At 53.8% G+C, this 12,785-nt stretch overlaps 1 protein-coding gene across 4 annotated transcripts in view; it reads right to left on the reverse strand.

The window, feature by feature from the left end:
* Window positions 1-3,297: 3,297 nt before the first annotated feature.
* Window positions 3,298-12,785, reverse strand: part of WDR4 (WD repeat domain 4) — a 33,277-nt gene continuing 23,789 nt past the window's right edge. For all 4 annotated transcript variants that reach the window (XM_070795463.1, XM_019963140.2, XM_070795451.1 and 1 more), the window contains 6 exons: window positions 11,734-11,794; window positions 7,381-7,479; window positions 6,613-6,677; window positions 5,675-5,858; window positions 4,852-4,921; window positions 3,298-4,246 (listed from right to left, as the gene is read on the reverse strand). In XM_070795463.1, the coding sequence (XP_070651564.1) occupies window positions 4,050-4,246; window positions 4,852-4,921; window positions 5,675-5,858; window positions 6,613-6,677; window positions 7,381-7,479; window positions 11,734-11,794 (676 nt within the window). In that variant the 3' untranslated portion in view covers window positions 3,298-4,049. The remainder of the gene's footprint in view (window positions 4,247-4,851; window positions 4,922-5,674; window positions 5,859-6,612; window positions 6,678-7,380; window positions 7,480-11,733; window positions 11,795-12,785) is intronic.

The following is a 12,785-nucleotide window of genomic DNA, read 5'->3' on the forward strand; positions in this document are numbered from 1 at the left end:
CCAGGTTTAATACCTGGTCTACTAACTAAGATCCCACAAGCCACACAGCATGGCCAAAGAAAATAAAAAACAACGGGGAATTCTGAGGAAGGAGGTTTATTATTCGCAGTCCTGGAGCACACATGGGCCACCCAACGAGGCCAAAAGGAGAGCAGCATGCAAACACGTGGGCCTGGGGTGCTGCCTTTATTGGGGTTGAAGCTGCCTAGGGTTTCGAGGGTTCACTCTTGACCCTCTGACCTGAGGCTTAAGAGAGGGAACTGGGGTGTGGGAAAGGCAGAGCAAGTCATTCACACAGTTTATCTGGGCTACCTAAGGCTTTCTGAAACAGAAGCCCTATGCAACATACACATTAGATTTTTAACAATTAGGATTAAAAGTAGAATGTATAGTTGCTCATAAATAGGTTTTATAAAGAGTATACGTGGAAACACTATTTCTGCTGAATTTGATTAAATGGACTCTATGTACATAAAAAATCTTCACGACCCAGATAATCATGATGGTGTGATCACTGACCTAGAGCCAGACATCCTCGAATGTGAAGTCAAGTGGGCCTTAGAAAGCATCACTACGAACAAAGCTAGTGGAGGTGATGGAATTCCAGTTGAGCTATTTCAAATCCTGAAAGATGATGCTGTGAAAGTGCTGCACTCAATATGCCAGCAAATTTGGAAAACTCAGCAGTGGCCACAGGACTGGAAAATGTCAGTTTTCATTCCAACCCCAAAGAAAGGCAATGCCAAAGAATGCTCAAACTACCGCCCAATTGCACTCATCTCACACACTAGTAAAGTAATGCTCAAAATTCTCCAAGCCAGGCTTCAGCAATATGTGAACCGTGAACTTCCTGATGTTCAAGCTGGTTTTAGAAAAGGCAGAGGAACCAGAGATCAAATTGCCAACATCCGCTGGATCATGGAAAAAGCAAGAGAGTTCCAGAAAAACATCTATTTCTGCTTTATTAACTATGCCAAAGCCTTTGACTGTGTGGATCACAACAAACTATGGAAAATTCTGAAAGAGATGGGAATACCAGACCAACTGATCTGCCTCTTGAGAAATTTGTATGCAGGTCAGGAAGCAACAGTTAGAACTGGACATGGAACAACAGACTGGTTCCAAATAGGAAAAGAAGTTCGTCAAGGCTGTATATTGTCACCCTGTTTATTTAACTTCTATGCAGAGTACATCATGAGAAACGCTGGACTGGAAGAAACACAAACTGGAATCAAGATTGCCGGGAGAAATATCAATAACCTCAGATATGCAGATGACACCACCCTTATGGCAGAAAGTGAAGAGGAACTCAAAAGCCTCTTGATGAAAGTGAAAGTGGAGAGTGAAAAAGTTGGCTTACAGGTCAACATTCAGAAAACGAAGATCATGGCATCCGGTCCCACCACTTCATGGGAAATAGATGGGAAACAGTGTCAGACTTTATTTTTCTGGGCTCCAGAATCACTGCAGATGGTGACTGCAGCCATGAAATTAAAAGACACTTACTCCTTGGAAGGAAAGTTATGACCAACCTAGATAGCATATTCAAAAGCAGAGACATTACTTTGCCAACTAAGGTTCGTCTAGTCAAGGCTATGGTTTTTCCTGTGGTCATGTATGGATGTGAGGGTTGGACTGTGAAGAAGGCTGAGTGCCAAAGAATTGATGCTTTTGAACTGTGGTGTTGGAGAAGACCCTTGAGAGTCCCTTGGACTGCAAGGAGATCCACCCAGTCCATTCTGAAGGAGATCAGCCCTGGGATTTCTTTGGAAGGAATGATGCTAAAGCTGAAACTCCAGTACTTTGGCCACCTCATGCAAAGAGTTGACTCATTGGAAAAGACTCTGATGCTGGGAGGGATTGGGGGCAGGAGGAGAAGGGGATGACAGAGGATGAGATGGCTGGATGGCATCACTGATTCGATGGACGTGAGTCTGAGTGAACTCCGGGAGTTGGTGATGGACAGGGAGGCCTGGCGTGCTGCGATTCACGGGGTCACAAAGAGTCGGACACGACTGAGCGACTGATCTGATTCTCAAGATTAATTTTATCTGTGTTTAAACAGATAAACTTCTAAATCACAAATGTGGCTCAGTTGGACTTGCACTGAAATTCAGTATTTGGAGGATAAAAAAGCATTGTCTACCAAAAAAAAAAACCACTTTAAATACAAACGTATGTGTGTATGGCTCTGATAAGAACATAAGTAACTTTACAGCAGTCCTGGGAAACTCAGGTTTCCGCAGCCCCTCCCACCCGTGCCCTGCTCTCCCAACAGGCTGCTGGTGCACCTGCTGGCGTACATCCGAGCTGGGGCACCGGGGTTTCAGAGAGGCCCACACCACCAACTATCGGTCCTCAGGGACCACAAGGAACATGCTGAACTCAACCAGCTCACTGATAACACAGCACAAATTTAACAGGGACCTTAAAGGGGGACAGACCACCTCTCTGTGAAGGGCCGGAGCCTAAGTATTTCAGACTGTGCAGGCAACCCCGCAACTCAGCTGCTGCAGCCCTGAAGCTGGCGCTGAGCACCCCTAATCGAGCAGGTGTGGTTGTGGCCCAGTGAGATTTTACTGATGGACACCCATAGATTGAAGCATTTTTCTTTTGACTTTTTTCAACCATTTAAAAACCTAACAACTGTGCTTACCTCCCAGACCACAGAAAACTGGGCAACGGGCAGGTTGTGGCCTGCAGGCCAGTCTGCTGGCCCCATCTTAGCCCAAGACACCAAGAAGAGGGACTTGCCTGCAGCCCAGCGGTTAGGACCCTGAGTTTCACTGCTGAGGTCTCAGGTTCAATCCCTGGTCAGGGAACGAAGATCCCAAAAGCAGCATGGTCAAAAATACAGACACCAACAAGAACAAATTTCTCCTAAAACCAAGAATTCAGAGCATATTAGGAAAGAGCACTCCATATCAGGACCACAGCCATGGCACCCCACGACCCCTGCAGGTACACCCTCTCTCCGCCAAGCGAGTCGGATGGGGGACCGGGGGTACAGGTTGAGTGTGTGTGTGTGTGCGTGTGCGCACGCATGCACTGTGGGGCGGGGCAGGGGGTGGTCCCTGATGTCCCGTGGGAAGCAACCCTGAGAGGTTTACAAATAGTATTGTTTCCAGATCAGCGTTTAAATTAAAACAAGGCACTAAGGAACAATCTGACGCCTCTCAGGTTTTGATACACGAGACGACCTGTGTCCAACGCCCATGAAACACCCTCACACCACAGATACGTCTTTCTTCAAACCAAAAGGTAAACGTTTCAATCACAAAGAGCACACTCATCATACACGGTTCTGCTCAGTATATTTTGAAATCAGTTCCATGTGTTGCTGGTCAATTTTCCAGAAGCTGCAGAAAAACTCATCTTTATTGATCAGGAATTAGCACACAGCTGGCTTTCCTGCTCTGCTGCACGTGCACAAAGTCCAGATCAAAATCAAACATACACGTCACCAGTCACCTCCCTGCGGAGTGAGTGAGTGTCCTGCTGGGGCACCCAGTTCTCACACGTCCGTGAACGGGTCTGTCTCCACCAACGCTGGCAACGAGCTCTCCTCGCTCCACGCGGCCTGAGCACCGGCAGCCAGTATTTACTCCTCTTGGGCTAACAGCCCATGGGGCACACGTCTGCCTGCTGGACAGCGTGGCAGACCATCCAGAAGGGCAAGCGGAGAACAGCGTGGGTATCCACTGCACTGCTGGAAAGACGTCGGCCTCCAGGCTCCCGACAGGAAGCCCGCTGCGCTGCAGGACAAGCAGGAAGGACGAGCGCCAGGCCCACAGGTGATCACCCTCCAAGGGGAAGGGAAGTGCTGGGTGTACTTACTACTCTCGCACAGCATCTCCAGTGACGCTGACCCCGTGGCACAGCTTTGGGGACAGAAAGTTCTAGGGTCCATGGTCCCGTCCAGCTGTCCGGCACAGCCCCAGGGGTCCACTGAGCCGGGATGGACCTCGCCGCCACCCAGCCCAAGTCAGGGAGCTGCGAGTGGGAGGGGAGAGGGCAGCACTGTGCCTCCCCGATGGGCACCCTGAGTGCTAGGACGAGCAGCCCTGCGCCAACTCCCCTGCCCTCATCTTCTTGGTCGGCCCGTTGGGCCCGGGCGGCGGGGCCTGGCGCCGCTTCTTCTCCAGCTGCTGCTGCAGCCGCTCCTCCTTCTTCTTCAGGTAAGTGGTCATGTTGTCACAGGTGGCCTTGTAGAGGCTGCTGAAGCCACTGTCCACACCGGCACAGCCTGTGCAGGAGGGATGAAACCGGGTGCCAGGGGTGACGCCAGGCGTGACTGCGGATGGGGACTCAGGGCTCTGCCTCGAAGGGGGGTCTGGCGGACCCTCCTGCAGCAGGGAATGAACTCGGCCACCACCCAGGTCTTGTGGACCTTGGGGCCTCCTCGGGCACGGCCCCCAGAATGCCCACGTCCTGACGGCCACGCCTGGCTGCACCGAGGACTCGCTTCTCACAGGACACGGGGTCCCTGGGAGACCAGGTGCAGGGGCTGTGGCTGCATCTTGTTGGCACCTGACCTGGGGTGTCCTCTGGCCAAAGCAAAGGGGAGACACGCGGCCCCAGTTCAGCAACCTGCAGGGACCTGAACCCTGCCAACCAAGTGGCCCGGATGTAGGCCCCACTGAGGTTAACCTGAGACCAGGGCAGCACTTCTCTAAAGGGACCGACCAGCCCTGCCTCACAGCACTCGCCTGCCCTGCAAGGGACACACACCCCACAGGCCCCACGTCCTCACCCCAAGAAGCAGACCCTTGCTGGGTACTGCGCTCTAGGACCCGCTGTGGCCGCAGCGGAACGTGACCCTGGAAAAGCAGGCCAAAGACGAGTGCTCACCTTCCAACATGGCCCAGTTCACGCGAACGTGAGCACAGACCCTCCTCAACTCGGCACTTTCAGGAGCAGACTGAGGAGATGAACAGAAAGCTTTCATCAGAGAGAGGACAGAAACCCCCAGGCTGCGGCACAGGCACGGGAAAGCCCTGCCCTCCACACCCCCAGGAGGCAGCGAGGCCGTCCACCCAGCCCGTTCAGCACAGCAGTGACCACAGCTTGTCACACAGAGCCGGGGACACACACTGCCGCCTCACCAAGGGTGACTCTAAAGGTGCCTGGAGCCTGCAGGCACAGGCCAGGGGCACTGACTCACCCCTACCCTTCAGATAAAAACACCCGAACGAGCCGCTGGGCGGCCCTGAGCGCTCGACAAGGACACGCAAGTGTGCAGAGAGCTCTGTGAGCGTCCCCTGCCCCTCACCATGGTGCCCAGTGAGCCACAGGCCAGCCAAGGGGTGACACACAGGCTCACCCCAGCCACCTGCGAGGACAGGGCGCCTCGGCGTCCAGTGGACCCAAGGTGCAAGACTGTGCTAAGGCTGCAAGTGTAAAAGGTACCCACCCAGGACCCCCCAGCTGTGGGCTCTTCTCCTAAAGAGACGTGTGACCAGGACAGTCACAGGGAAAGGGTAGCAACGACAGCAACAGCCCCCAAAACACCAGTGTAGACACAGGACACTGGAGAACCTGGCAGGCACCCCAGCTTCCTGTTCCCCCCGAACCCCGGGACACAGCCTCTGGCATGGATGTAATCAGGCTGAAAGGGGTTGCAGCCGTCTCCCCTCTTCCCAGCTTGGGGCATAGCAGGGTCCAGCCCCCTTACCTGCCACTGGCCGCCCACGGGCCTGTAGAGCACAAGAGGGTCCTCCCGGCAGTCTTGCAGGACCCACAGCCCGTGGCCCTCCTCAAAGGCGGCGTCCCACACCCGGTGCTGGAAAGTCAGCAGCTGCCTTGGAACCAGCTGTCGCTGGGCAGCATCCAGCTGGAAGATGTAGACCACGGGCAGCCTGCCAGGAGAGAGGGGATGGTGAGGACAGTGTCCGTGGCCCAAGGGGTGCTCGGCCCACCAATGTCTCAGCTGCCACCTGATGACTCCCCGCGCACCCAGCCACTCTTGTGTCCCTGCTCCCAGGAGCTGTGACCTCACCAAGGTTTCCGTCCTTAAGTCCTGGAACAGCTAATTACACAGCCAGGACGAAACCACACAGAGACAGCTGCTCCACCCACTGAGCAATGCATGGACCGAGTGGTGAGCTCAGCCCCCCACCCCCAGCCCAGGCAGCATTTTACCCTCTAATCCTGCATCTTCCTTTCTAACATGAGCTCAGATGCTGACCCCAGGGTGCTCGTCAGGACAGGTGAGAATGTGGGAGGCCCCCCAACCCCCTTCCCAGCACGTGGACAATGCTCAGGAGGGCACAGCTGGGCGATCGTGCTCCCCACGCCTGTCTCATCTGCACTGCAGCCCCCGGGGTCTCCCGTGCTGAGCTGGGCCCTACCACAGCTGACCGTTAGCTGGGGTTCCACCTGCACAACAGGCCAGCCAGAGGCCAGGGCTGCCTTCACGTTGGCAGGTACCAGCAGCGAGTGAGATGCTGGCATACAGGAAGGAACCCGCCCCTGCTGCAGCAGAGGGGCTGGGAGAGTCGAGGTCACTGCAGGGCGAGGCCAAGCCAGAGACCCCTTTGTCATCCCCCAGCTTCCTCCCACCCTCACAGGCCTGCAGGAACCAAGAGCGACGCCCTATCCACGTGGGCTCACCCGTCACACGAGAGCGCCACGCAGTCCTCCTGGCTCCAGTAAGTGATCCTGGACACGGCAAACCTCTGGAAGGAAAAGCAGCAGCCTCAGTGACATCAGCTGGCCAGGACTGGACTCCAGCTGCCCTGCTCTAACTTCGGGCATCACTGCAGGACGGACAGTCCCCGTGTGTGGTCCACCACAGCAAGAGAAGACCGTGCAGGACTCTCCAGACCCCAGGGAGGGCACAGTTCACAGGCAGCTCTGACACATGGGCCTCACGGAGCCTGTGCAGCATCTCTAAGGCCAACGGAATTGGTCAAAAAGGAGGGCAGAGAGCACACAGGAAGAAAAGAGGGGATTATAACTATGGACAGTATGTACGTGAGCATCCACAGGTCCTGGCAGAGGAAGCACCTGGGGTCAGAGCCAGGAGGAGCGGAAGGGACATGGCGGGCCACACACAGCTCTCAGAGCAGGGTGGGGGGCGGCCCTGGGCTCATACAGGTGCAGCCAGGCCCGGCATCAGGAACTGCTCGCTCCAGTCCCCTCTGTGCCCTGCCTCTCCTCACCATCTGGGGGTGTCAGGAGGTTGAGGAGGGCACGGATGTGAAGAAGGCAGCAGAACACACAGGCCTCTGTTTGCCACGGCTCCAGTGGGGGCACCATGGCAGCAGAAACCCAAGGGGGAGTCTGCACTGACAGCAAGAAACTTCTTCAACGTAAAAGGAATTTTTTCCACAGGATCCCAGCAGCTAGAGAGGCCCTGAGACAAACATGTGGGGTTACCTTGTCACTCCAGGGCTCCGTGGGCTCCTGCAGGCTGGTCAGGGGACAACAGTGTAACTCGCGGCCACTTCGGTACTCCCAGAGCCTCAGGGTGCAGTCCTGCAGACACCAGGGACATTAGCGCCCCGTGGGGCATCCAGGCTTCACCAGGTCATGGGGACGATAACACGGAGGCAGCGGCCAGCGCACCTCTCCCCCTTAAAGGCTTTTTGCTTAGTGACAACTGTGCAAAGCACCACACAGACCAGTAAGAACACACGAGGGACCCCACACAGCTAAATGGGCAAGGACACAAGGCACCCTGTCGTGCTAGGGGTCACAGACGAGGCCTGCTGCGCTCGGGCTGGGACTGCGGTGCACACACGCGTGCACACACACAGTTCCATCAACGAGCGTGCATCCGCACAGGGAGAAACATGTGAGGCTCATGAGCACTGAGAACTGTCCACGTTACTGCTCAGGAATGGGTGCAAAGAGGGCGTCCATTTGTTACCCATGAGAGTGTCAACTGGTAGAGCCTGATGTGAGCTCCAAAAATAACATAAATGCAAAAAAAGCGTTTACCAGGAACAAGCCCAGCGTGCCCATTCCTAGTCGCCACAGTACTGGAAGCCCTGGCCAGAGCAATCAGACAAGAAAAAACAAGGAACCCAACTGGAGAGGAAGAAGTAAAACTGCTACTGCTTGCAGACGTCGTGGTTTTATTTACAGAAAACCCTAAAGACTCCAGCAGAAAACTACCAGAAATAATAAATGAATAAAGTTTCAGGGTACAAAATCAATGCTCAAAACTCTGCTGAGTTTTGAAACAACAGAGTAAAAGAGAAAAATTAAGAAAACAACCCCACACACAATTGTATCAAGCATAAAATACCCAGGAATAAATTTAACCAGGGAAGTATAAGGCCTGTACTCAGAAAAGTATAAGACAAAGAAACCAAAGACATGAACCAATGGAAAGATATTTGTGCTCATAGACTGGAAGAGTTAACACTGTGAAAATGTCCATCATTAACTAAAACAGCTGAAGATTTAATCCAACCCCTATCAAAATCCCAATGACATTTTCCACAGACATTAAACAACAACAACCACAAAAAATCCTAATATGTATATGAAAATCACAAAAGACCTGAAGAGCCAAAGTAATCTTGAGGAAGAATAATAAAGGGGAAGGTGTCACACTCCCTGATTTGAGCTACACTGTAAAACTACAATGATCAAAACAGTATGGTAATGGCAGAAAGGCAGGCACACGTATCAATGGGACAGAACTGAAAGCCCAGAAACAAACGCAGGTACAGACGAACAATCTACAGCAAAGAAGCGAAGAACAGACAACAGAGAAAGGACAGTCTCTTCAATAAAGTGTGGAGAAAACAGGCATGAGCAGAAGGAAAAAACCGCACCACAATCTCACACCATGCAGAAAAACGAACTTAAAATGGATTACAAACAAATGTAAGACCCGAAGCCATAAGAAAACACAGGCAGTATGCTCTCTGACACTGGTCTCGGCAAGATCTTTCCAAATAAAATTCCTCAGGTAAAGGAAACAGAAGCAAAAATAAATGAAACGAGGTCAAAAAAGCTTCTGCACAGCAAAAGAAACGACCAACAGAAGCACCACCAAACAAACGGGAGAAGATATTTGCAAATCATACATCTGATAAGTGGTTAATGGCCAAAGTCGACAAGGAACTCATACAACTGAACAACAGCCACCTTTCAACCTTTACAGACGGGAAGAGGATACGAACAGACATCCTGCTAAATACAGACATATGAACGGCCAGCATGCACAGGAAAAGACACCCCACATCCCCAGTCATAAGGGAAATGAGATCAAAACCACAGTGAGACAGCACCCACGTCTGCCAGAAGGGCTGCCGTGGGAAAGACAACAAATGTCAAATGTCGGTGAAGATGTAGAGAGAAGGGGCCCCGTACACTGATGGCGGGAATGTAAATTGGTGCAGCCGCTGTGGAAAACCCTATGGAGGTCTCGCAAGAAATCAGAGCTACCAAATGATCCAGCGATTTCACTCCTGAGGAGAAAACAAAAACACTACTTTGAAAAGATGTACGCACCCTTATGTTCACTGCTGCATTATTTACAATAGCCAAGGCATGGAAGCTAAGAGCCCATCAACAGTCGAAAGTGGCGCGCACACGCGAACATCACCCAACCATAAAAAAGGAATGAAATCTTGCCATTTGCAACAAAACCATGGATAGACCTAGAGGGTATCATGTCAAGTAAATTAAGTCTGGTGGAGAAAGACAAACGCCATATGATTTCACTCATTAAGTAGGATATAAAAATAAACCAAACAAAAACACACACACCGATATACAACGAACAGAGTAGTGGTGACCAGAGGGGAAGGCACGATGAGTGAAGGGGTTCAACCGGATTGTACTGCAGTGCACAGAAACTAAACTGCTGGTGTGAGCACACTGTAGAGTGTGCAGAAGTCAAAATACAACGCTGTGCACGTGAAACGTAGGTGTTATAAACTATTACCTCAATAAAGTAAAAAAGAGAGGGTAATGTTAAGAAATATCTGCTACAACACTTATCATACGATGGCAGGATACAAAATCAAACATCTACGGAGAAGGGCCAGATGGTGAGTGAGATGGAGCCGGGTGCACGCTGGCATCCGACGAGGCCTGGTGCCCAACTCTGACGCCCGGGCACCAGACATCGAGGAAAACTCGAAAGATGAGCAACACGCCGGTGGGGGTTGGGGGACACACACAGGAAAATCCCTTAAAAACCCCACACGTCACACCACCTCAGGGAGTGCAAAGGTCTGCAGGCAGGATGCAAGAACAGGGCTGTGAAGAACGTTCCAAGGACGAGAGCAGAAACTAACACTCCTGCAGGAAGACAGAGTAGAACGGGGAGCAGGAACACACGAAAAGAAATGCAAAAGGAAAGACAGGATGAGACGACGGGCCAGTGCCCGCCTGATACAGCTTCCAGGACAAGTGGGGTGAGGTGGCTCCAGAGGCAGGAACCCAAAACCCCCAGGTGTGCAGACCTGAGACTCAGAAGGAAAAGGGCCACGGACTGTGCAGCCATTTCCAGGGGCCCCTGAGAGCCCCCCTCACCCTGCTCCTTCGTTCTTCACACTATGGGGTGAGAAGGCCCCCAAACGCATCCAGAGAGAAGGGTGATCAGACCCCACACAGGGGACCCAGACTCAACAGCCTCGGACTTCAGAAAACAAGCAGCTGGGCAAAAACCAAGCAAACTGAACACCAGAGGGAGAAATTCCTGGAGCTCGACCACCTGACCTGCAGGAACACTGGACGGAGACCCATCCACCCGCCCGACCACTGAGAGCTGGGGGCGGGCAGGCCCCCAGGATGGCCAGTGCCAGAACTACTGCGTCTCTTTGAAAAGGAAAAGAAGCACGATGCTGGACGTGGTAAAGCTGAGCAAGCAGACCAAAGGTGGTCAGTACATGTCTCTATGCACGTGAGCACTTTCCTTTATTATCAGAGGCTCACAACAAAACCCCCAGAAGCTGGCTACCACTGGGAACTCTGGCACGTTTATTTTCCTCTTTACTCTCACAGGACCATGCGTAGCTTTCAAGAACAGGACAAGAGAACAGAAAAGTAAAAACCTGAGAGAAACCACGCGTGGAGAAAGAAACAGGACTTGGTCGCCACCCGGAAGGCCTGCCCGTCGGGGGTCCACGAGGCTCCCCGAGTCCTCCCCAGGCCCCCAAGGTACAGAAAACGCTAAAGGGGTGGAGAGGCAAAGATGAAAGGCTGTGCGCAGAGCTTCTGAAGAGAAAGCAAGGCTCAGACCTGCACCTCAGCCAAGTGCTGCTTAGCATTCCCGAGAGGAAGGCGCCCCCTGTCACCCAGCTGTTAAGCCTTCAGGCCCCGGCTCCCAGGACTGGGCAGCCGGCCAAGTGCACGGCCTCTCCACGCGCTCACACGCCACAGAAGGGTCAGGGAGAAGGGCCAAGCGCATCGGCACCGGGACAGAACCAGGTCCTTCTAGGATTCAGAAAGGACCGTCTACCAAACTCATTAACTGAGATCACGATGCTGGAAGGACCCCTCGGACCAGAATCCACGCACTGCTGTTCCAGCACAGCGCACACACACGTGCACACACGCACACAGCCTGAAGCAGGGAGCAAGCCAGTCGGCTCTACAGGGAGCCACAAGCACCACCTAGTGGACGGCCACTCGAGAAAAGCACACGCCGACCTCACACCACCGCTGGGAGCCCAAGACAGGCTCCTCACAGCGGGCCCACCCCACCTGGGGCACCCACGCCCCGCCTCCAGCCACCGGGGGTGCACGGGGGAGCGGAGCACTTACCCCGGACGACGACAAGAGCAGCTCGGGGTGGTTGGGCACCACGAAGATGCGGCTCACGAACCTACAGGGAGAAGCAGAGGGTGAGCTGGGCTGCTGTGACTCCATCCAGCCCACATCCTTGGACCTGGACCTCAAGAGCAACCACGAGGAGCAACATGACCATGTGCGGAGCGTGCGTATCACTCCGGTGGGCTTGCTAGGAAGGCCCCAGAGGGCCCGCCTGCTCAGAAGCTGCCCCAGGGCACACACTTCAGTGGGGTCCGAGACACCAGGGTGACGTGCCAGCAGGGCTGAGGGGGAGCGGCACCACTGACCACCAGCCAGTCGCACCCACTGCGCCGCACCCGAGCAGCCCACTCCCCGAGACCAGCCCCCAGCCCGGGAGGGGCGAAGCTGCCTGCTGTGTTCCCATCTCTAACATGATCTACCACTCGGGCGCCCGGGGACCCCTGGACAAGGAGGGACCCCCATGGCTCCCTACAGTCCCCCTCCCAGCCACGTGGAGCCTCACCCTGGCCTGGGCCAGTCCTCCTCCCCAGGACCGCCTTCCCCAAAGGCCCTCCAAAAGGAACAAAAGTACATGCTGAACTTGGCCTGTGTTTATCGCAACAGCGTGACCATGACATCGGGTATGGGCTGCCTCAACATCTCAACAGGAAATGGGCGGAAACTGCAGTTTCCAGGGCCTTAACCAAGAGCGACAACTGGTCATTTACTCACTGAAACACCCACTGAGCACGTACTGCGTGCCAGGCACCCTGCCAAGGGCTGCAGACAGCAAGGCGCAGACCTGACGAAGACCCCGCCCCCAGGAGGCAGGGGGCGGGGTGCGGTGGGGAGAGACAGGCCCAGCCCATAAGGAGCCCCTGGGGGTCAGCACCGGCTCGGAACGACCCATCCAGCCCCAACGCGAGCCACCTTTGCCAGTAACCCCACTTTTAATAAACAGACTCAGGTAAGATTAATTCTAACACTAGGTTTTTGCCTTAACTCAGCGTTCCCAAAGTGTTACATCTCCACCGCATCAATGTAACAAATTAACGACAAGCTGT

Source organism: Bos indicus, chromosome 1 (assembly GCF_029378745.1).
Source record: "Bos indicus isolate NIAB-ARS_2022 breed Sahiwal x Tharparkar chromosome 1, NIAB-ARS_B.indTharparkar_mat_pri_1.0, whole genome shotgun sequence".
In the NCBI taxonomy this organism is placed as follows: Eukaryota; Metazoa; Chordata; class Mammalia; order Artiodactyla; family Bovidae; genus Bos; species Bos indicus.